At 38.2% G+C, this 26,601-nt stretch overlaps 1 protein-coding gene across 2 annotated transcripts in view; it reads left to right on the forward strand.

Annotated features, from left to right (window-relative positions):
* The window catches only part of PTER (phosphotriesterase related), a 73,738-nt gene that overhangs the window by 36,773 nt on the left and 10,364 nt on the right, over window positions 1-26,601 (forward strand). For both annotated transcript variants that reach the window (XM_043883891.1, XM_043883892.1), the window contains exons 2-3: window positions 706-1,175; window positions 3,873-4,138. In XM_043883891.1, coding sequence (XP_043739826.1) covers window positions 744-1,175; window positions 3,873-4,138 — 698 coding nt within the window. In that variant the 5' untranslated portion in view covers window positions 706-743. The remainder of the gene's footprint in view (window positions 1-705; window positions 1,176-3,872; window positions 4,139-26,601) is intronic.

The raw sequence follows: 26,601 nt of genomic DNA on the forward strand, positions 1-26,601 counted from the left end.
AAGTATTTTTGAAGTGTATTTCTGACTGTGTGCTGTAGACAGAATAAAACATGTAGAATGAAGAGGTTTGTTTGGTTTTGTTTTTCCATTATTAGGCCTAGATATGCTCCTCCTAGCTGTTTTTTTGGGAATAATCTGTGAAATTGTCATAGTCGATTTTGTTGTATGCCTTTTTGTATCCCCAGTTTTGACACGGTGAACCTTGTACCATGTGGCTAGTAAATGAGTCATGAGTGATTAGTCATCACAGTATATTTAATTTAGCTGGAAAATGACAAATGAAACAGTTCTGATATATGGCTACTTCTGATACAAGTTATTGATTATGAAGTTTTTTAAATGGACATTATTGTTGAATTATCCAAGGAAGCATAGCTCTGACTAATGAGATAAAATTAAGCAAAAGAAAAATGTGAACTGAATATCAAGAAATACTTCCAGTAGATGAGCTTGGGATTAAATCAGACAGAGAAGTCCCAGTGGAAGAGGTTGGGGGACATTTAACACCATGCATGTCACTTTGAGCTGCAGTGAACTTAAACAATTTACAAGCGACAGACTCTGACTTTGGCAGGATGATGAGTGAGATCATATCTCTAGTTTCATTGATTCTCTTATCCTGGTATACATTCACAGCTTCACATCCCCTATGGACAGAATTTCTGTGTGTGTTAAATTTTCTGATTATCGTTTTCTTTTTTCCAGGAAACACTCTTTTTAGAGCATCGCCCGGTCCATCAGAAATGTCTTCCTTAAGTGGAAAAGTCCAAACGGTCCTGGGCCTTGTGGAGCCCGGCACACTGGGTCGCACCCTGACCCACGAACATTTGACAATGACCTTCGATTGCTGTTACTACCCACCTTCTCCAAGTCACGAAGTTATCTCCAAGGAGCCTATTATAATGAAAAATTTATTTTGGATCCAGAAAAACCCTTATTCCCATAAAGAGAATCTGCAGCTGAATCAGGAGACGGAAGCCGTCAAGGAAGAACTGTTGGATTTTAAAGCCAAAGGTGGAGGAGCTTTGGTGGAAAACACAACCACTGGTCTCAGCCGGGACGTGCGGACCTTGAAGCGGCTTTCGGAAGAGACGGGTGTCCACATCATCGCTGGCGCTGGCTTTTACGTGGATGCAACTCACTCCTCAGAGACCAGAGCCATGTCAGTGGAGCAGGTATCAATAAAAGCCCTAGTTTCTTGGACAATTGTTGTTGTTGTTCTTTAGTCTCTAAGTCATGTCCAATTCTTTTGCAACTCCATGGACTATAGCCCACCAGGCTCCTCTGTCCATGGGATCTCCCAGGCAAGGATACTGGAGTGGGTTGCCATTTCCTTCTCCAGGGCATCTTCCCGATCGAGGGATCAAACCCTTGTCTCTGGCTTGGCAGGTGGATTCTTTACCACTGAACCACCAGGGAAACCCTTCTTGGACAATATTTGGGTGTAAATTCAGAACAGTCAGCCCTTCAGGCCTTGGATTATCCCTACATGTCATCTACATTTGGAAATGTCATTGGCTCAGAGACATGCTATGGAAATTTGCCAGCTAGCAAAGACATCTGTCACTGGGACCTAAATTAGAAACATTTTATTTTATAAAGAAGCAGCATCCTGGAAGAAGATCTTAATGCATGGGTCACTGAAAAACCTGATATGTTCATACTTAGATTCACGTATATGATATCTGCTCGGTAGTGGTGGCACAGGCTTTGTGTAAACCTCAGCTTTCCATTGTAAGCTACAGTTATGCAACCTCAGTTTTCTTTCTGAATTTTATAATGTAACCAGCAATAAAAATTCACTGTAGGGTGAAACTTGGCAGGCAGAGACTTGGCACTTTTGCAAATATGTTTCCTTCTCCTTTTACAAAAAGGACTAGAAGAAAATCCACTTTCCTGTTTTTGTTTAAATAGGATCTTAAGCAAGAATGGGCAGAAGGAAAAGTAAATCTTTCAGGGATTAAAGAGAAAGAATAAGCCACAAAGCTTTTTTGCATGTGTATGTGTGCTCTTTCTATATATACACATAGTACAGATGTATATGTATTTACATGTATATGTATATATTCATGTGTATCTTCCATTATCTGTTTCATAGGCATAGAATGTCAGCTGCAGCCTTTGCAAAGAATCAGTTAATCTTTAAAATACTTTATATTTCAGATTTTTATCTGCATTTTCTCCAATCAGGCCTTTCTCTTTTTAATTGGTGTCTTATGTATTTATTTATTTTTGACCACATCGTGCAGCATGCAGGATCCTAGTTCCTTGACCAGGGATTGAATCCAGGCCCCCTGCATTGGGAACATGGACTGCCAGTCTGTGTATGTGCTCAGTCGTGTCCAACTCTTTGCCGACCCATGAACTATAGCCCGCCAGGCTCCTCTGTCCATGGGATTCTCCAGGCAAGGATACTGGAGTAGGTTGTCATTTTCTATTCCAGGGGATTTTCCCAGGAATTGAACCCGAGTTTCTTGTGTCTCCTGCATTGGCAGATGGATTCTTTACCACTGAACCACCAGGGAAGCCCAGGGACATACTCAAATATATATATATATATATATATATTTTTTAATTGGTCCCTTTTTATACACTGATATTATTTGAAGACTACCCTGATATCAGGGATTACACATTCTTCTAACCACACTTAGCAGTAAATATAAATAGGAACTCCCCCAAAATGTCATCTTAGAATTATATGCTGTGAATTTGCTTTGCTGCATAGTGTAGCTTCCCTGGTGGCTCAGACGGTAAAGAATCTGCCTGACCCAGGTTCGATCACTGGGTCGGGAAGATTTCCTGAAGAAGGGAATGGCAATCCACTCCAGTATTTTTGCCTGGAGAACTCCATGAACAGAGGAACTTGGAGGACTATAGTCCATGGGGTTGCAAGAGTCAGACATGACTGAGTGACTACACTTTCTCTTTCATAGTATAAAGGGATTTCCCAGGAGACTCAGTGGTAAAAAATCCACTTGCCACTGCAGGAGACATGAGTTCAATCCCTGGGTCAGGAAGATCTCCTGGAGAAGGAAATGGCAGTCCACTCCAGTATTTTCACCTGAGAAATCCCATGGATAGAGAAGCCTGACAGGCTACAGTCCATGAAGTCACAATGAGTCAGATGCAACTTAGCAACTAAACAAAAAAAAGAGTAGGGCAAAGGACAGAATAAATAATAGAGAATTAAAGAATTACTTGCTACAGTTGACACAGACTCAAAGACAGTCTTTTTACATTCTACATGCCCCTGAGATTAAATTATGGATTTTTATCTCAATGAATGAATGAATGCACAATGTATGTACTCTTCTTAAAAGTCACTTTTCCCCATGTAGCTTCCTAAATCCATGAATTTCTTGTTAAATAGTCACAGTAAGATACTATTAAATCTTTGATTTAGAGTAACTTGTGCTTTTTGTGTTTCTATTTAATTAAAATTTTTTAAAATTTTCTTTGGAGTATATTCATTACCAATGTTATGTTAGTTTCAGGTGTCCAGCAAAATGATTCAGTTATACATATACATGTATCTATTCTTTTCAATTTTTTTTTTTTTTTTTTGCCACACTGTGCAGCATGTGTCATCTTAATTCCCCAACGAGGGACTGAACCCAGGCCCCCCGAGTTGGGAGCACAGAGTCTTAACCACTGGACTATTCTAAAATTCTTTTAGAGTAACTTGTTGAATTTGAGATTTTGCCAGTAAAATGCCTTTCTCATTCGTCAGTATTAACTGAATGAATGTTGAATACATTTATACATTTTTAAAAGAATGAGTGACTCAATGAATAAATTCATTCACATACTGTATTGATTCTCTGTTGATAAAATCCAGTTTATAAATTTTCATTCTCACTCTTCCTTAGCTTACTGATGTCCTTGTTAATGAAATTCTCTGTGGAGCCGATGGAACCAGTATCAAGTGTGGCGTTATTGGGGAAATTGGTTGCTCCTGGCCTCTGACTGACAGTGAAAGAAAGGTTCTGCAGGCAACAGCTCACGCCCAGACTCAGCTCGGCTGTCCTGTTATTATTCATCCCGGAAGGAATCAAAGTGCACCATTTCAGATTATCCGAGTGTTGCAAGAAGCTGGAGCAGACATATCCAAAACAGTTATGTCACACATCGATAGGTAAGCAGAACATCTACCAATTAATGTCAACTATCACATGATTCATGGATGATCAAATAAATAGAATCATCAGATCAATGAAACACTAGAGAAAACTACTAACTCCATGTTAGATAGTATTTAGAAAGTTTTACCATAAACATTAATAAAAGTCACTGATGCCATTTTTGTGTCCCTAGACTGTGTCAGTACCCTAGGTACTTTGCATAAGTCATTTCTTTTAATTTAGTTACTCCTTCATAACCCTTCATGGGAGCTATCACTGCTTTGCCTCAAGGTATGATGTCACAGTTGGTGTCAATTCCAACTGCTTAGTATTTACCAGTAGTTAGAGTGATAAATTTATCTGCAAATATAAAGGGAAGGCAAATTGGTTTCATTCTGAGAATAAAAACACACATATAAATGTTCCTGTTGTGATTGATGGTTTGAATCATCTGAATTTTGGAAAATGCAATGCTAAAAAAATAATAGTAATATGTATATTATTTGTTTGATGGTATTATATCTTAGTTTCCTATGGTTCTGTAACAAATTATAAGAAACTGGGAGGCTTCAAATAGTAGAAATGTATTCTCTGACAGCTCTGAAAGCCAGCAGTCTGAAATTAAGGTGTTGGCAAGGCTGTGCTTCCTCCAAGGACCTACAAGGAGGAGCCTTCTTTGCTGTTTTCACTGTCTGGTGGTTCCAGGCTTTCTTTGGCTTGTAGCCACCTAAATTCAATTTCTGCTCCGTCTTCAGATGGCCTCCTCAAGCCTGTCTGTGTCTCCTCTTTTGTCTCTTATGAGGTACCCGTCATTAGATTTAGTGCCCACCCAGATCATCCAGAATGACCTCATCTCAAAATTGTTAACTTAATTACATCTGAAAAGACCCTCTTTCCAAATAGGGTCACTTTCAAAGATGCAGAGTTGAAACATGGACATGTCTTTTTGAGGTCCACCACTCAGCCTCCTTATATTATATTAGATGCATAGGGTCAGTAAAATAACTGACTATATAAACAGACATTGGTTACAGTTATTGGAATGAAAAAGCCCAACAATGTTGCAAAGGCTAGCCACTGGTCCTTACACTGAATTGATGAAGGAATTAACGTAGTACCAATGAGACTAATAATACATTACTTCTATCTTGCAAAGTGGAATAAAGCCATGTTAGCAGACCGATAAATCCTGATGATGAGACCTGACAGTCTGCTATTTAATAAATTAATGTTCCTATGGAATGTATTGGCAAAATGCTTCATCTTGATAAAAACACTGTAAAATCTTGTGCAGAAAAAATATTAAACATATTACAGTTGTGGCAGAACAGAGAAGCCAGTGTTAATGGGAAAACTGAGGGACATCGAGGTAAAGGCAGCTGTTCTGGCAGCTGGTATCCAGATCAATACTTGGCAATCTTCAGGAATCTTCTGGTTGTACTGATAAAATACAAGGATGCTTCTCGATAATGATCATTGAGGTAGTACATCACAGTGTGAAGAATAGAATCTTTGGACCCAGAGACACCTTTTATATCTTGCCTCTACCATTTGCTCTGAGGTCCTGGGTGGCTTCATTTGAATTTAAAATAATGTATTTTTATCATATTTTGTATGATATGGAATATATGTAGTACCTTTAATCAATAAGATGATTTTTAATTCTTTTTAAACAGTGTGAAATATATCAGACATGCAAAAGTGTATAGATAATGTTTTTAAATTTTAAAAATATTTATTAGGTTCCTGAAAACATTGTGTTCTGCTGTTATCTATAAATGCTCTCTATATATCCATTAGACTACAGTTGTTAATGGTATTGTTCAAATATTCTATATTTCTACTGATTTTTTGATTTCTCAATCTATTGGTTACCATGAGAAGTATGTTAAAATCCATCATGGTGGATTTTTAGTTTCTGATTGTACATATTTCAATTTTTGCATCATATATTTTGAAGCTATGTTATCACATACATACAAATTATTATTTTTCCTGGTGAATTGAAATATATCAACATATATTGAGCTGCTTTACATTGTAATGTGAATACTAGAGGGGTTTTTTGGTTTTAAAAGCTGTGGAGGGATTGGGGGCAGGAGGAGAAGGGGACGACAGAGGATGAGATGGCTGGATGGCATCACCGACTCGATGGGCATGAGTTTGAGTAAGCTCCAGGAGTTGGTGATGGACAGGGAGGCCTGGTGTGCTGCAGTCCATGGGGTCACAAAGAGTTGGACACGACTGAGCGACTGAACTGAACTGAACTGAATGTGCCTATACCAATCTTTACCTATTTGTCTTTATAGTTTACTTGTGTCTTATATAAAAAGCATATGGCTGGGTTTGAAGTTTTACCCAGCCATATTCTTTTTATATGGTAAACCCAATTTTTTACATTCACTATGTTTACTGATTTTTTGTCGTAGTTACTGTTAAAATTTCTTGATTTATTTTTATTGTTTCATTTTCATCTCCGTATTCTATTTTTCCCCTTCTTTGGAAGGTATGTATACTCTTTATATTCTATTAGTGGTTACAGTAGAAAAATCAACATGTATATTTAATGCATAGAATTTTAAAAGTTTTGAATACAGTAAATATTTTTACCTTCCTTCCTTCCTAGTAATATAAGGACTTTAAAATCCTTTAGCCTCAATTGTAATCTAAGTTATATGCTAAATTTTTCAGGATGTGGGGTCTACTTGATTTTTTAAAACCCAGTGATTAGATATTATTTTGTTGTTAAAAACATGGTCAATGTATATTTAGATTAGTGTTTTTGCTTTTTTCCTTTGCTTACCATTTTTTCCTCACATGTCAGATCTTTATCCTTGAAATATTACTTATATCCTGAGGTACATCATTTGAAGTTCCTTTACTGAGGGTCTGTTTTGGTGATAAATACTTAGGTTTCATGTGTCTGAAAATGACTTTATTCCTTCATTCATAAGGAATAATTTAATATAATAGATAATTTATAATAATGAATTAGAATGGATAATTCTATTTAAAAGTTATTCTCCCTAAGTCCTCTAAAGATATTCCATTTTCAGCTGATAAGTATTGCTGTTATATCAGCTTTAAGTAATTGTGTTTCCTTTTAAGTTATGTGTCCTTTTTTCAGATTACTTGTAGCATCTTTGTCACCTGTTCTGTATTTCCCCCTATGAGCTATCTCAGTGTGAATTTCTGTTTTATTTTGTTGCTTGGGATTCCTGAGTAGGAAGGTATTTTCCATTGTTTCTGAAAAACTTCAGCCAGTGTCTCTTCAAATATTGCTTCCTATTTCCCTATTATTTGCATTGTAAACTGTGAGTTGATACATGTAGGATCTAAATACCTGAACTTCATTATCCATCTATGTCTTTGAGCTGTAATTTCTTCAGTCCCATCTTCCTATTTACTACTTCTCTCTCTCCAGTGGAATCAATCTGCTGCTTAGTCCATCAGTTTGGTTTATAATATTAAGAACTATAGATTTTTTCTTATATAAGTTCCATTTGGTTACTTTTCAATTCTCCTTGGTTAATTTTGATTATTTATTTTTCCTTCATCATATTTTCAGCTTCATCTTTTAAAAATTATCAAAAATACAATCTTAACTTTGTAGTTAATAAACCTAATTTCCACTGTCTTTTTACTCTGACTTTATAGTTCGTTGGTTCTCCTGGCCCTCATTCATTATTTCCTTGTAAAATATTACTGTGATCTTAGATTGCTTGGAAATTATTATGAGTCCCAGGTTGGAGGGTATTTTCCTGTTTTTTTGTTTTGTTTTGTTTGTTTCTTATAGGTAGGGGGCATTACTAACTTGAGACTACTTTAAACTAAATTTTTAAAAATTATAAACCAATTTTTACTGTAGTAAAATACATACTGCTGAAGAATTGATGCTTCTGAACTGTGGTGTTGGAGAAGACTCTTGAGAGTCCCTTGGACTGCAAGGAGATCCCACCAGTCCATCCTAGAGGAAATCAGTCCTGAATATTCATTGGAAGGACTGATGCTGAAGCTGAAACTCCAGTACTTTGGCCACCTGATATGAAAAACTGACTCATTGGAAAAGACCCTGATGCTGGGAAAGATTGAAGGCAGGAAGAGAAGGGGACGACAGAGGATGAGATGGTTGGATGGCATCACCAACTCAATGGACATAAGTTTCAGTAAACTCCGGAAGTTGGCAATGGACAGGGAGGCCTGGCATGCTGCAGTCCTTGGGGTTGCAAAGAGTTGGACATGACTGAGCGACTGAACTGAACTGAAAATACATATAACATAAAATTTACCACCTCAAGCATTTTGAAGTGTCAAGTTTGGTTGTTTTCGGTACATTCACATTGTTGGGCAGCTAGTCTCTAGAACTCTCTTCATCTTGCACAACCTTAACTCTATGCCCCTGAAACAACAACATCCCCTCTCCCCTCCCCGCTCCCCACCCCAGTCCACGGCAGCCACCATTCTACTGTCTGTCTCTACGAATGTGACTACTGCAGGTATCTCATATATGTGGAATTGTGCCATATTTGTCTTTTTGTGAAAGCTTAAATGTTTGAGGGTTTTAGAACCACACAGATGCTATGAATTTTGGCCCCTAAATTCAGTAAGTACAGGTTTGTCGTTATTGATTCTCATGGAAGACTCTTTTCCTGACTACCTCCATTCCACCAGAAGACAAGACTGAGGAAGAAATAAAATCTCTAAAGACTCCTTCTGTGGGCCAGGTTTTTACTGAGTCCACCCACATGGGTGTTTTTAGGGGGAGTAAAAGGAGTTCTCCCTTTATGTGCTGGTGGAGGCTGTATCTCTGATTTATCTCTGTTCAGCCCAGCACTTTCTCACTTCACCCTTTAAAACCCTCCAGGTAACAGAAAAACAGCAGTCTGATTAAAAAATGGGCAGAAGATCTGAATATATATTTCTCCAAAGAAGACAGAGAGATGATGAACAGGCACATGAAAAGATGCTCAATATCATTAATCATCAGGCAAATTAAACCACAGTGAGATATCATCTCACACCTGTCAGAATGGCCATCATAAAAAAGAACACAAGTAACAAATGTTGGCAAGGATGTGGAGATGAGGAAACCTTTGTACAGTGTTGGTGGGAGTGTAAGTTGGTATAGTCACATGGAAAACAGTATGGAGGTTTCTCAGAAAACTAAAGATAGAAGTAGTATGTGACTCAGAAATTTCACTCCTGGATATAAAGCCCCAAAAGCCAAAAACAATGATTTGAAAAGATACGTGGACCCCCAGTGCTCACAGTAGCATCATCTACAATTGCTAAGATATGGAAGTAACCTCAGGGCCCATCAACAGATGACTGGATAAAGAAGAAGTGATATACAAAACTCAGTCATAAAAAGGAATGAAATTTTTCCATTTGCAACTAGATGGATAGATAGTGTACTACTAGAGAAAGACAAACACTATATGATATCACTTATATGTGGACTCTAAAAAAATACAACAAACCAATGAACATAACAAAAAAGAAATAAGCTCACAGATAAAGAAAACAATCTAGTGGTTACCAGTGGGGAGAGGGTAGGGGGAGGGACAAGGTCGCAGAAGGGGATTAAGAGGTATAAGCTACTATGTATAAAATAAATAAGCCACAATGACATTCTATACAACACAGGGAATATAGTCAATATTTTATAACTAGTAAATGGAATACAAGCTTTAAAAGTTGTGAATCACTATGTTGTACACTAGAAAGTTACATATTATACATCAATTACACCTCAATAAAAAAAACAGGTGGGCAAATGGCAGCTCTGGATCACCCCTACACCTCATTTCTCTGCTATCTCTCTTGTTTCTGCCCCCCGCCCCACCCCACACCCCGAGCAAGTCCTTTGCTTTCCTACCAGCTTAGACAGGCATTTTAAAATATGATCTTTTGTCCCCTTTCATTTTATTCATTATTTCACATGTACTCTGCTTGGAAGTTTTCCTTTGAATGTTCAGCCTGCCCTACTGCTTAAACTAGCTCCAGCTAATTCTTAAAGAATCTTTATGTTTCTTAAAGAATCTATCTGTTTATAGCCAGACATGTAAGCAAGTTAGAAAATGATGCTTGCTCAGTTGCTCAGTTATGCCCGACTCTTTGCAATGCCATGGACTATAGCCCACCAGGTTCTTCTGTCCATGGGATTGCCCAGGTAAGAATACTAGACTCGGTTGCCATTTCCTTCTCCAAGCCAGAAATTCAACTCGCATTTCCTACATTGGTAGACAGATTCTTTACCACTGAGCCATCAGGGAAGCCCTAGAAAATGATGCTTGGCTTTAATAGAACATAACCCTTCACTGGAAATTGTGAGATAAACCTTAACTTCTAAAACAGTAGGGCTTCTCTGTTCAGAAAATCAAACTATACCCCTGATCAGGGAACTAAGATCCTACATGGCCATGCAGCCAAAAGATTTAAAAAATAATTAAATAAAATAAAATTGAGTCTTTAAAAATATTTTAATAAATCACAGAACAGACTTTTGAACTCTGTGGGAGAAGGTGAGGGTGGGATGTTTCGAAAGAACAGCATGTATATTATCTATGGTGAAACAGATCACCAGCCCAGGTGGGATGCATGAGACAAGTGCTCGGGCCTGGTGCACTGGGAAGACCCAGAGGAATCGGGTGGAGAGGGAGGTGGGAGGGGGGATCGGGATGGGGAATACGTGTAAATCTATGGCTGATTCATATCAATGTATGGCAAAACCCACTGAAAAAATAAATAAATAAATAAATAAATAAATAAAAACATATATATAAATATATATATGCATACATATATATGTCTGTATATATATCTGTTTATTTTTTACTCATAAAATCAACATATATAGGTACACATATATGTGTACACACACTTGTATATGTATTTTCTTTTGAATGATAAAGCTATACTATCTCAGTTTCATTGACTGCCATTTCATTGCCTCTTTTTATTTATTTTTTTTAATTTTTTTTTTATTAGTTGGAGGCTAATTACTTCACAACATTTCAGTGGGTTTTGTCATACATTGATATGAATCAGCCATAGAGTTACACGTATTCCCCATCCCGATCCCCCCTCCCACCTCCCTCTCCACCTGATTCCTCTGGGTCTTCCCAGTGCACCAGGCCCAAGCACTTGTCTCATGCATCCCACCTGGGCTGGTGATCTGGTTCACCATAAATAATATACATGCTGTTTTTTCAAAACATCCCACCCTCACCTTCTCCCACAGAGTTCAAAAGTCTGCTCTGTACTTCTGTGTCTCTTTTTCTGTTTTGCATATAGGGTTATCGTTACCATCTTTCTAAATTCCATATATATGTGTTAGTATGCTGTAATGTTCTTTATCTTTCTGGCTTACTTCACTCTGTATAATGGGCTCCAGTTTCATCCATCTCATTAGAACTGATTCAAATGAATTCTTTTTAACGGCTGAGTAATATTCCATGGTGTATATGTACCACAGCTTCCTTATCCATTCATCTGCTGATGAGCATCTAGGTTGCTTCCATGTCCTGGCTATTATAAACAGTGCTGTGATGAACATTGGGGTGCACGTGTCTCTTTCAGATCTGGTTTCCTCAGTGTGTATGCCCAGAAGTGGGATTGCTGGGTCATATGGCAGTTCTATTTCCAGTTTTTTAAGAAATCTCCACACTGTTTTCCACAGTGGCTGTACTAGTTTGCATTCCCACCAACAGTGTAAGAGGGTTCCCTTTTCTCCACACCCTCTCCAGCATTTATTGCTTGTAGATCATTGCCTCTTTTTAAAATGGCCTGGGAAGGAAAGTTGAGCTTGACCTGACATCAGTCAAACTCAGGACATCCTAGAAAATCCTGAGACCAATCCTAGAACAGTCACCCATTCTGTACCCACACAGGGATGATTTAGGGTTCCAGTGTCTTAAAAAAACAGTACTGTCCCTATAAGTATGAATATTTCAGAGCACAGGCAAATTAGGGAAAATGGCCTCACAAAAAGGAGTGCAGTGGGAAAAACAAACCAAATAAAGTAACAGACGAAAAAATTCAGGGGGGCAGAGGCGGGCAACTTTAGCTTTTTGATGTGAGTGTTCACAGCAAGACAGTTCCCAGGCTAACGTTTGACTAGGTCATCTTTTCACAGACTCTCCGAGGTCCACTGGGCTGCACACACAGTCTGATCTGTATTGAAAGGGCAAAGACTTCAGCTTCTATAATGGGGACACATCACAAAAGAACATGTATTTCGTGTAACAAAATGCAGAGACAACACACACAAAAAGAAGAGAATCCTGAAAACAAGGCTTTCAGGAAAACAACAACAGAAATTTGGGGGCATAAAGGAGAAGATTCTGAACCCACAGGCTGTTGTGGTCGCCAGTAGCAAGTTAAGATGCTGGCTCTGTCCTGTGACCCTTTTTTAGGACACAGGGCTTTCTAGCTTTTTACAGGCTTTCAATCCCTGTAAAACTGTTCATTCCTCTCTTTAAAGGTAGGATTTCTATCATTTGAAAATACAAAATACAATTACTTCAGAGTCAGAGTACTTAATAGTAGGGAAATATAAGTAAATAAATGATATATGATAAAAAATAAAATACTTCAGGGTGTCCATAATCCATTAAAGCAATAAATATTTTTGAAGATATGTAACTCTTCACTTGCATTCAGACATAGGGCATTTTATCTTAAAATACATGCACATACACATAAAACAACAACAACAACAAAACTGTGATAGGCCTAGCCGAAAGCAGCAGTTGGGACCCTGAGAGGGAAGGGTTAATGAATGGCCATCACCTTAGGACACTAAACCACATTGTTGTCATGTGACCATTTCTGACCTGCTTCAGGTCATTTGCCTGGAGACGACAGCCTGACAAGATAAATCTGCTTCTGTGTCTAGTCCCCTCCCCTAACCATCTGTTCTCTTTAGGAAATGCAGGCCGGTGGAAGTGCCCAGGAATGCAGCGGGTGTAACCCCAGGGAACATCGCAGGGGGGTGCCCTTGACAGTTACAGCCACCCAAAGTCAACATTTGTCAGAAAATAACACCAGCACTTCTGTGTTGCTGTCTGGGCTTTTAATCCACAAAGGCTTTGTGCCTTTTAATCACTTACTAGAACTTGACTATCTGTTAAAACTCCAGCCACATTTTCAGGTGGCATGTCATCATAGCCCTGCCTCTGGGCCTGGCCTAATACAGGGTATATGTGATGGAAGAAGACAACCCAGGAAGGGTCTTGTTGCTATCTGCCTCCAAGGAAGTTTTATCTGCAATGGACTGTAGAGTAGCTGTGGGTATTTTTATGATAACAAAATTCTTTCATTACCAAGGAAGGTGGGGTAGAAAGACATGGTTGGAAGGTATTTGGGCACTAGCTATTTATTGATCAAACTCCAAGCCCCTGGGAGGGCAACAGACAGGTGCTGTGCTTCAGTCTTTTTCTACTTAATTATGTATTTAACAAAACAGAGGGCTTTGATGGAAACCCAGGGCCTAGAGTTTGATTAGGGGCACAATGATAATTAAGTGCAGGAACACGGCACATCTCTCTGAAAATTTCTCCCCATGGAAGGCAGAGGAATTTTACCTGAGGGTTTCTGAAAGAGAAGACAGGGCATAGGGGATGGACGATCAACACGTGTTATTCTCTTTAGCCGTGATTATTCATGCCAAATTTGCCCACCTCTTCAAAGGATGCAATTTTGATACATTTTTCATGCTCTTAATTAGATGAAGTAATGGAGTGAAGAATAATTTCATTTATTCTTTCACTCACCAAATATTTGTTAAGTGTCTAAAAGTACCATATATCAGACACTAGGATGTAGCAAGGAGCAAGACCCACTTTCTGGCTTCAACATGAATAGTCCATTGTGATTATGGTGGCTTAACCATAAGGGCGTTTTTGTAAAGCCACCCCCAAATAATCATTTGGTATCCTTGGAACTGTATCCTTTTAATTCCTATGCATACTAGTGAATTAATATGAAACCATTCAAAAACAATTCCAGGCAGAAATTTAGCAAACTTAAACTTGACCAAAATATTTTAATATATGTAAATAGAATGGAAATACTTTAAAAAAATTAGCATGTTTTGCACATGAAATGGTTTATAACATGTAGAATTCTCTGCATACAGTGCTGTATTTCTTAATAATTTATTGTTAGGACTATGCTTTTGCATGCATTATATATGAAATGTATGTGGGGACAGGAATGAATATGCATTGTAGAGTATATACATTATACACAGTATATATAGTAAAGACAACTTATTTAGTCAAATTGACTCAGATCTAACTACTGAGTGAGAAATGCAGGCACTTTCCTGGTGGTCCAGTGGTTAAGAATCCACCTTGTAATGCAGAGGACATAGGTTCAATCCCTCATCAGGGAACTGAGATCCCACATGCTGCAGGGCAACTAAGCCCGTGGGCCACAACTAGAGAATCCATGCACTACAATGAAAGATCCCAAAGATGCAACAAAGATCCCATGTGCGAAAACTAAGACCTGATGCAGTCAAATAAATAAATATTTTTAAAAAACCAAAAACAAACAAGCGAAAAAAGAAATTAATCAGGAACAAAGTAAGGCCCTGATAAGCACATGAGTATTTTTAAAAGCAAATATTTACTAATGACACTGCTCCTTTCCCATTTCCTAATGTCCACTGACATTTCGTCTGTCACCACTATTGCAGACGATAGGAAAATATAAGAAAAACTAGATGCCTTTAAACATGTCACCATGCCTAATGGATAAACTTAGTTATTTCTGCAATTAAATTTTACATAAGAATCTACATTGCAACCTGCAGAATGGTAGAAAATATTTGCAAATGAATCAAACAACAAGGGATTGATTTCCAAAATATACAAACAGCTAATGCAGCTCAATATAAAAAAAACAATAAAAAATGGACAGAAGATCGAAATAGACACTTCTCCAAAGAAGACTCATGGATGGCTAAGAGGCACATGAAAAGATGTTCGGCATCACTACTTATTAGAGAAACTCAAAACTACAATGAGGTATCACCTAACACCAATCAGAAAGGCTATCATCAAGTGGGGTAGGACAGACTAAGAAAGTCGAGGGTAGGACGAATTGAGAAAGTAGCATTACATACATGCACTGTGCTGTGCTTAGTCGCTCAGTCATGTCGGACTCCTTTCAACCCATGGACTGCAGCCCACCAGGCATTCTCCAGGCAAGAATACTGGAGTGGGTTGCCATGCCCTCCTCCAGGGGATCTTCCCAACCCAGGGATTGAACCCAGGTCTCCCGCACTGCAGGCAGATCCTTTACCAGCTGAGCTACCTGGGAAGCCCCATATATACACTATCATGTGTAAAATAGATAGCTAGTAGGAAGCTGCTATATAAGACAGGGAGCTCAGCGTGGTGCTCTGTGATAACCTCGATGGGTGGGGTGGTGGGGGTGGGGAGGCTCAAGAGGGAGTGTATATATACATATATACACATACACACATATATATACACATACACATATACACACACATATATATACACACACATATATATACACATATATACACACACACACATATATATACACACACACACATATATATACACACATACACACACATATACACACACATACACATATATATACACACATATATATGCACACACACATACACACACACATATATATACACGAACACATATATACACACACACATATATACACACACACATATATATACACAAACACACATATATACACACACACACATATATATACACACACACATATATACACACATATACACACACACACACACATATATATATATGGCTGATTTGCATTGTTGTACAGCAGAAACCAACACAACATTGTAAAGCAATTATCCTCCAATTAAAAAAGAAAAGGAAAAAAAAACTCTTCAAACAACAAATGCTGGAAAGGGTGTGGAGAAAAGGGAAACCTCCTACACTGTTGATGGGAATATAAATGGATACAACCATTACGGAGAAAAATATGGAGGTTCCTTAAAAAACTAAAACTAAAGCTACCATATGATCCAGAAATTCCAATCCTGGGCATATATATGAAAAAAATCATAATTCAAAAAGGTACATGTGTCCCAGTGTTCATTGCAGCACTATTTACAGTAGCCAGGACATGGAAGCAACCTAGATACCCACTACAGAGGAATGGATAAAGAAGATGTGGTGCATATTTACAATAGAATACTACTCAGCCATAAAAATGAACAAAATAATGCCATTTGCAGCAACATGGATGGACCTAGAGACTGTCATACACAGAGACAATCTCTGTCTCAGAGAAAGACAAATATCATATGCTATCACTTATAGGTGGAATCTTCAAAAATGGTAAAAATGAACTTATTACTAGAAATGGAGTCACAGACATAGAAAGCAAATTTATGGCTATCAGGGGCGAAAGGAGGCAAGGGATAAATTGGGAGATTGGGATTGACATATACACACTAACATATAACTATATATAAAACAGATAACTAAAAAGAACCTAGTGTATAGTACAGGAAACTCTACTCAATACTATATAATGACCTATATGGGAAAAGAATCTAAAAAAGAGTAGATGTATTTATATGTATAACTGATTCACTTTGCTGTCAGCAGAAACTAATGCAATATTGTAAATCAGCTATACTCCTGGAAAATTTCTTAAGAAATCTACATTGGTTTGTAGAGCGTACTCAGTGAGACAGAAACACACACAAAACATGAGCACATTTCAGTGTGGTGTTGTGTAGTGACACTGGCCACAGCTATCCCTTCACGAATGCAGTGCATATTCTATGCCTGTCTGGGACAATGGAGAAAGAGAGGGTCCTGGGGACACAGTGTCTGATCCTGCCTCTGACAACAGCACCTACTTTCTGAGTGACCTTGAGAAAGTCACTGAAGCCTCCAAGTCTTTTTTGCTCATCTATTGAAAGGGGTTAAGAAAAATTATTTTTTAACCTTTAAAGTGTTAGGCAAATTTCCCCAATTATTGCTTGTCATAGTTTTCCTTTTACTATTTAAAAGAAGTAAAGTAAAAGTAAAGTAAAAAGACCTGTTTAGAAAGAAATAGAAAATCCAGACAAATATTGGACAAACTGAAATGGAGCAAAACTACTTAGTATACCTAAAAATGCTGAATAAAATGCAGCTAATTAACTTATGCTGGTAATTGGTATGTGTTAATTATCCCAAATTGCACTCTTTAACACAGACACTTGGGCAATTCAGCCCAATGTCAACAACAAATGAAGACACTGGTCCTGTCTTCTCTCCAGCGTATTATAGCCACCAAAACCTCCCACAAGTAATTTTTTCCTCTAAAGCCATTTTTCATGACTCTGACACCATTCCCAAGAAATGTGACATTTTAACAAATAGGATTGCCATGTCTATGAGATTTATCTTCACTCTCCTCAATACCATCATTCCATGAACTATGTATCGCTTTACATGAAAAACGCAACCTCTTTTGTGCTCTGTGGCAGCTGCAAAGTTCATATGGTAAAAAGCTCTTCCTAGCGTGGATAAACTGTGAAATGCATTTTAAAATGAAGTTTTAATTACATTTTGCAATTCAGAGCCAACTTCTGGTTTTAGTGTAATTTAAACAAGGGTTTTTCTCTCTTGCAGCCATCTGTTCCTTTTCCTTAAGCTTACACTTATGTCATAATATTGAAAATGTGACGTCATTCTCTCCTATGACGTCATTAAACATCTCTGTAGGATAATGGGCCCAAGCAGACAGTTGAATCATGTTTGTTCAATATATAGATAATGGGGAATATGCAAAATAAATACATGGCAATCTAAATTATTTCTCTATGGCTTTTTATTCACAGTTACTCTCTACAGTTGGGAAGCATAAAAGTAATCCTTTATCACAAAAAGAATCCTTTAAAGAAAGACAAAAGAATCTTTAAAATACCTACATGTATGTGAATAAACTAGTATAATAATGTGAATGCACTGTGTGAATTGATGGTTTTGTGTTTGTGTGAAACCAAAATTCCCGGTAAATATTTACTTGAAGTAATAAATTATACTTTCTGGCTATATACAATGTTTAGGCATTGTTGAGGGAATAGTCTTACATTTAAAACATACCATTCTATTCAGTTTCTGTTTTTGACATTAAAAATAAATTAATTGAAATTCATCAATTAAGAACTTTTCAGATTTTGTAATTAAGCTGTAACTGGCACTAGTAATATAGGAGTATATGTGACTAATGTTTTAGAATTATATTAACAGTGAATTTATCAATGTATAGTAATTTATATAATTTATTTTAGACATAAATATTTTAAAAGTTATTTTAGTTATTAAATCAATAGTTCTAGGTGAGTTTAATAATTCTTTCAAGTAGCTGTTGAAGAACTCTCATAAAATTATAAAGAATCCACACGGTACTATCTCCACAAATATTCATCAGTTTTAAATTAAGAAATTCAGTGACGAGGGAGACAGAATTTTGGGGGCAGTTTCTTTCATGGTAAACAATTTTTATAATAATCAGTCATTGAAATTCAACATTGTTTTAAATAAATCAGTTGTCTATAAGCATCCCTGTATTATTGTATTTTTAAATTAAAGAAAATTTTAATTACTTGGTCAAATTCATAAGTTTTGGCACTGAATATATTCTGTGTTTCTAGATGTGTCAGGCTCTGAACTCGTCTCAAAATAGATCAAGACTCATAGTGCTTACCCTCCAGACCCAGAAAGTCACAGGTTGGATGGCTGATGAATTCCAAAAAAGTCACTGCACAATATAATGGAAAGTGCACTAGCCTAGGAGCTAGAATTCCTGGATTCCTGAGCAGTTAAGAGACCCAAGCTTTAGTTTCTTCATTTCTGCATTCGTGTTAACACGCGGCATCTGTATTTCACCAGTTCATTATGAATTTCAGAACCTGCCCTTTTCATGCTCTTGGTAGCATTTAATGATGCCGACATATAGTGAACTGCTCACAGCAGGCCCAAGTTTCTCCTTCTCCACTTCCGTCACGATGGGGAACAAGTCCCATCACTTTACTCTTCCTTCTTGCCCTGTTCTGGTCTATGACAGCATGATTCTCCCAGATGCTAGCCTAAATTCCCCTTCCCTTTGCACCCCCACAAAATAATAACCATCTACCCCACTAAGATCTCCAAATACAGCCCCTCCTATCCATTCTTCTGTTGTTAACTTAATTCAGATCCTCATTTGTCCCCTAAACCGCTGTAATTATCTCCAAACAGGAAATCACTCTCAGTTTTGCTCCCTAATCTAGCGTCCATGTTGCTACCATTTGGATCTTTCCAAACACAAATCTGCTTTACATATCTCCATCCTGATTTACAGCTCTTCAGAGGTTCCACGTCACCTGCAGCACAAAATCCAAACATCCTGGTCATTTGGTCCCTACCAGTCTTTCCAACTCATCTCCCATCCTTTCTAGATGCACAGGCAGAAGCTGGGCAAAAGCCACACTGATCATGATTTTGAGTAACCTATGCTGAGTGTTCCTACATGCTTCTCACATGACCTCATCCCTCTGATGTGAATACAACATTCTCTGATCTACGAGGCAGAGCCTTTCTTCAATATACATCTAATCAGAGATGTTTTTCTCTATGAAGCCTTTCTTAAATGAGCCAAGCAGTGTTTGGTATCTCCTCTGTGTCAACCCAGATCCTAGGAGTACTTTTTTAGACTCGGTAAGGTCTGAAAAGCAATGATCTGTTTCCATGTCTATTTTCCCTATTGGACAGTGATTTTCTTGAAGGACGGGATTCCATATTATTTGTCTTTGTTTTCCCAGCTTGTACATCATAGTAAATAAATGATCAACAATATCTTATTAGATGGATGAATGGATGGACAGATGGATGCATCTCCTTCATGCACATTAGCGCTGATAAATTCAGCCTTATCTTCCAGAAACAACAAGCTCTTTTACCTCTCAATAGGTGTTCTTCTGGATTATCCATCCTTCATCTGACACTTGAACCCCACCAACCTACATCTGAATAGTTTTCTTCAAGACTCAACTCAAATGAGTTGCCTCTTTCATTATTCTTCCACAATATTTTGTATGTATTGTACTATAAAAAGCTTTCAACACCTTTAACTGTAATTATTAATTTAAATATGTATTTCCTTCCCTGACTTTCAGTTCTTTGAGACTGCTGCTTAAATTTCTTATTCATAGGTGTATTCCCAACACAAAAGCTAGCACAGGGTAGGTAACAGTACAAGACAGTAAATGTTTGCTAAATTAATTCATGAAGGTGTGCTTGAATGTATGAAATGAAATCATATATTTGCAAGTTCTTTGAAACCGGAAAAGCCCAAGACAAATGTTAGGTAATGTTATCATCTGGATCACACCCACGTATCATATCCTTTCCTCTGCTTCTTAGTTCTTTCTTCCCAGAGAGCTCACAGGCCCTTGTCTAAATTATCATTTCACACAGATTTCCTTGCTCCCACTCAGAGTGCGTTTTGACATTAAACTAAACCCCTCAGCTCTTGGATAAAGATCTAGAATATAAAGAGGTTTGAAAAACAGAATCAGTCGTCTTGCGTTTCAGTACTGGCCTTAAAAACATACGTACGTGATAACCATATTCTGAAAACGAAGACAGCCAGATGGTGTCAGAGAACTGTTTTCTTAGCTAATAGCAATATATTTGTCATCAATGTATGCCTGTTCCTTATAAAGAGAGAGTCTGTTTACTGGTTGAGGAGCAAACAGAAGAAATGATATAGTATCAGTAACAAGAATAAATACTTGATACGAACATCTCATCTTCCTCTTGGGAAATTCCAGGATATTTTACAGATAACATTGTGATCAACATTATTGACCTTGAAGAAGGGACTTTCTCCAGTGTGAAACACAGCAGCTCTTCTGCATCTTACAATCACCACATTATTTAGGGCAAGAGGTGAAAGATATTTACCTCAAAGGCTGGTGAAGAGTGGAATAAGAAAGAATGTAATTATTCATGGAAATAGAATATACGGCAACCCACTCCAGTATTCTTGCCTGGAGAATCCCACGGACAGAGGAGCCTGGCGGGCTATAGTCCATGGGGTCGCAAAGAGTCGGACATGACTGAGCGACTAACACACATAGAATATGGAATGAGGAAAACTGGCTGAGGTTGACACCTTCGCTCTTACAAGAAGTGCTATGAGATCACTGATGACTGGGAGGGGCAGGACCTCTGTTTAAGCCTCATCTGAAAGACGTCAAGCAGAGTATATTTTTCCCCAGTACCATTTTGACATCTGGGGTCAATCCTTTCTCCAAGCGGAAAAAAAAGTCACATGCATAAATGCAGCTTCAGTAGCATCTTGACAGTCCCTGGAAGTCATCCAGCTGATTGTCAGTTGAGTGTAGTTAAGTCACCTTGTTAGACATTCTGTATGCTGGGTGAGATGCTTTTGTGATGGGGTGTATTTCTCCATAGGGAAGTGCTGTCCTAGGGAATGTGGCGGCGAAAGTGGGTGGATGCTCTCATCACAAAAGGAGCAGTGGGGTGTAAGACCAGGACATCTGAAGACGAATACAAATTGTTCTTATTCACCAGCTCTTCATTTCAGAAGTTAAGGACTCCCAAACTTTTCTGAGACTTAGTTTCTTCATCTATAAAATGAGGACAATCATTGAGGGTGGGGCCCTCATGATGGGATTAATGCTCTTCTAAGAAGAGACACCAGAAAACTTGTGAGAATGTGGCTGCCTGCAAGCCAGAAAGATACCGCTCACCAGACCTGACCATGCTGATACCCTGATCTTGGATTTCCAGCCTCCAAACTATAAAAAACAATATATGTCTATTGTGCAAGCCAAAAAATAATAAAAATAAAATGGATGCTCATACTTTTCTCATGTAGTTTTTGTAAGAATTAAATGATATGGGGCCATCTAAAATGCCTGAGGATTATTAAGTGTTTTATCTTCTTGCTTCACTTGCTTCTCCATCCTACCACCTCATTAATATCTAATCCCAAACTTTTTTTTTTTTTTGCAGGGCTCTCTTCTGAAAAGTATGTATGACCACTGACACTAGTTTTCCCCATAGATTTTATACTGTGTTCCCTTCTTTAATAGGGAGAATTTAAGTGAACTCATTTCTTAGTTGCCTTCACACTAATGTTCGGTTATCTAGGCTGTGTCACATCACCAGATATCACTAATAATAATATTGGGTTGGCCAAAAACTTCATTTGTGGTTTTCTTCCACAACATCTTATGGAATGAACTTTTTGGCCAACTCAATATATGCATGTGTATGTATGTGCAAGGCTTCTCCAGTGGCTCAGTGGCAAAGAACCCATCTGCCAATGCAGGAGACTCAGGTTAGATCCCTGGGTGGGGAAGACCCCCCTGGAGGAGGAAATGCCAATCCACTCCAGTATTCTTGCCTGGGAAATCCCATGGACAGAAGAGTCTGGTGGGCTACAGTCCAGGGTTTGCAAGAGAGTCGGATGCAACTTGGCGACTAGACTAAACTAGAGACATGTGTGTGTGTATATATATATATATCTCCTGGCTTTTTAATGACAGCAAATTTGTCTGTCTCCTTTTTTAACTTCATTTACCCAATGTCTAAAACATGAGCCTAATTGCTTCTTTTCTGAAGTCTTCTCCCCTATACATTACTGTGAAATTTGTAACAGTGTTTTACAGAGGGACCATTTCCCTCAAGTGGCACTCCTTTCTAATTCCCAGGGATTACATTTGACACTTACACGTGTAGATGAATCTTACTGAACATGTTCATCTTCCTCTAGAAACTTACCATGCCATATTTCAGATGACATTTACCATCCAGGCAGGATTTATATGTAACTGATGTCTGGAGGTCTGGATGCCTGCATTCCCCATCCCTCCCTGAGATAAAGCTTTTGGAAGACCACATACAGGAGGATCACGCAGTGTCTCATGGGCCACTGTAAGGCCTTGGCTCTTTCTCGAGGAAAATGAGTAGCTGTTGGTGGGTTGTGAGCAGACCTGATTTGACTTCGTTGTGAAGACAGACTTTGGTGGTTGTAATTGAATAGACAGTAGCAGAGCAAAGGAAGAGAAACAAGGAGTGTTTGAGCATCTATTGCAGAGATCTTGCAAAAGATGATGGAGTTTTGGACCAGGAGAGCAGCAGGGGAGGTTGTGATGTATCTGGATTCTGGTCATATTTTGAAAGTCAAGCCATAAGTCTATTTGATGGGCTAAATGTAGAGGGTTTTACAGGAAGAAAGAGGAGAAAACCCCAAGGTTGTTGGTCCGAGCAGTGGATGGATGCAGTTGCTATCAACTTAGATGGGGAGGGTGCTGCAGCAGCTGGTTTGGGGTGGGACATGAGGGGTTTAGTTCAAGGCATGTTAAACTTGAGTTGTCTATTAGACATCCAAGTAGAGATGGCAAGCAGGCAATTAGACATGCGAGTCTGAACTTTGGAAGAAAGGACCTCACCATAGAAGACCCTTAATATGTGACCCTTAATATTTGTGAGAGGTTTATAGCAACCTCAGGTTCTAAGATAGTAAGCAACAGTCATGATTAATAGAGCTCCTTCTCCTTCTCTGACCATATCACTGGAAATATCCAGAATGACATAATGGTCAAATCCTGTCTATGATATGCAGTGATTAAAGACCTCCACAAAATAATCCTTTCTTATTTGGGGAGTAAATTTCTCATTTTTCAAGTGCAGTTTGAAGGTACAGTGGGGAGGGAATTACATTTCAAAATAAAAATTAAAAAACATGATGCACATACAAAGTCAATGCAATTCTGGAAAATGTCCTTTGAGGATAAACTATTTAGCCATAGGAGATGTCACATAGTATGATGATTAAGAAAGTAGATTCTAGCCTCGAAATGAATTTACATTCCAGCACATCACCTTGCATATCTAATCTCTATGCCCCAGTTTCCTCATCTATAAACCTGAGACCAGATGGGATTATACAGAATATTAAGTGAGATAATAAATAAAAAGCACATACTACAATGCCAGAAGCACAGTAAGTTCTTATACTTGTTGGCTATGACGATGATAAGCAAATTTATTTTTGTTTTCAGTTGGAACTAAGACTGAAAGATTTTCTTATAGTTTTTCATTTACCATGGATATAGACTCACTATATCACTTAAATACTTAGAAAACTGAGTCTCAAGGAATTTAGGCCTAAAGAAGCAAAAAGACATTGCAATCAGAAATAAGAGTCTGATCCAACCTGTTATGGGCAACTCCATTGCTTTTCTTGACTCCCCACCCGGACCCACCCTGGTATTTTGCCCATATTGGTAATTAACAATTGGTAGTTAACAAACCAAATGAACTGCCTCAAAAGGAAAAAAAAAATACTAAACTTATCTCTTCCCACTTATGTTAATTGTGTATATTTCATTTTTAAGCATGATTCTTTGGGGAAAACAGAATATGTTTACTATAGAAAAACACATATTCTTTTAGCCGAGTAATTTTGGAAGCAAAAATGGTCTCCATGGTAAGAAGAAAGAAAAGGAGTAGTATTAATAGAAGGTGGCACCGAGCTAATGTGCATTTTATAGTATAAAGGAAAGAGTTTTTTTAGCCTCCCTGCCTAAAACAACATCATGAACTAGAAGTTATGCTAAATTGGTGAAGAGAATAAAAAGGAACCAGCTACAATATGATTGCTCATAATCAGAGTCAAGAGCCAGCTCCCAGGAAGCAGCCCGGGACAGCAGAATCCTCTCACTTATGGACACAGAGGCTTAACTGGTCCTCCTAGAGTTTGGAAGAGAGGCTCTGAAAATACTTCTGACCTCTTAGAAGCAGATTTATAGACATATAATAGTGCTTTAATCCTGGCATCCTGATGTTGCCAAAGAAATAGAATATCATAATGGAAAAAAGTCTAATAAGACAATGATTATCTGATGTTCCACTTCTTCTCCAGGCCAGCTTTGGATCCTGAACAATCTCTTCTTTTCTCTTAACTCCCCTCACACAATATTTAACGAGGCTTATTTTCCCTTATTTTTTTCCATATCGTCTCCTGGTAGGATCCTTTCTTTCTTCATCCTTCTTCCCTCCCTCCCTTCTTTTCTTCCTTCCTTTCTCTCTTCCTTTTTCTCTTTCTTCTTTCTGTTTTTGAATCTCTATAGTGATGCTTTAGGGGTTAACTTTCAGCTCAGTTCAGTCGCTCAGTCGTGTCCAACTCTTTGAAACCCTATGGACTGCAGCACGCCAGGTTTCCCTGTCCATCACCAATTCCCAGAGCTTACTCAAACTCATGTCCATTGAGTCGGTGATATCATCCAACCATTTCAACCTTTGTCCTCCCCTTCTCCTCTCACCTTCAATCTTTCCGGGCATCAGGGTCTTTTCCAATGAGTCAGTTATTCACATCAGGTGGTCAAAGTATTGCAGTTTCAGCTTCAGCATCAGTCCTTCCAATGAATATTCAGGACTGATTTCCTTTAGGATGGCCTGGATGGATCTCCTTGCTGTCCAAGGGACTCACAAGAGTCTTCTCCAACACCATGGTTCAAAAAGATCAATTCTTCGGCACTCAGTTTTCTTTATGATCTAACTCTCACATCCATACATGACTACTGGAAAAACCATAGCTTTCATTAGCTAGACCTTTGTCGCAGAAGTAATGTTTCTGCTTTTTAATATGCTGTCTAGATTGGTCATAGATTTTCTTCCAAGGAGCAAGCATCTTTTAATTTAATGGGTGCAGTCACCATCTGCAGTGATTTTGGAGCCCAAAAAGATAAAGTCTTTCACTGTTTCCATCATTTCCCCATCAATTTGCCATGAAGTAATGGGACCAGATGCCATGATCTTAGTTTTCTGAATGTTGAGTTTTAAGCCAACTTTTTCACTCTCCTCTTTCATTTTCATCAAGAGGCTCTTTAGTTCTTCTTCACTTTCTGCCATAAGGGTGGTGACATCTGCATATCTGAGGCTGATATTTCTCCTGGCAATCTTGACTCCAGCTTGTGCTTCATCCAGCCTGGCATTTTGCATGATGTACTCTGCTTATAAGTTAAATAAGCAGGGTGATAATATGCAGCCTTGACCTACTCCTTTCCCAATTTGGAACCAGTCTGTTGTTCCATGTCCAGTTCTAACTGTTGCTTCTTGACCTGCATACAGATTTATCAGGAGGCAGATCAGGGGGTCTGGTATTCCCATCTCTTAAAGAATTTTCCACAGTTTGTTGTGATCCACATAGTCAAAGGCTTTGACATAGTCAATAAAGCAGAAATAGATGTTTTTCTGGAATTCTCTATCTTTTTTGATGATCCAAAGGGTGTTGGCAATTTGATCTCTGGTTCCTCTGCCTTTTCTAAATCCAGCTTGAACATCTGGAAGTTCATGGTTCACATACTGTTGAAGCCTGGCTTGGAGAATTTTGAGCATTACACTCCTAGCATGTGAGATGAGTGCAA

Source organism: Cervus elaphus, chromosome 23 (assembly GCF_910594005.1).
Source record: "Cervus elaphus chromosome 23, mCerEla1.1, whole genome shotgun sequence".
In the NCBI taxonomy this organism is placed as follows: Eukaryota; Metazoa; Chordata; class Mammalia; order Artiodactyla; family Cervidae; genus Cervus; species Cervus elaphus.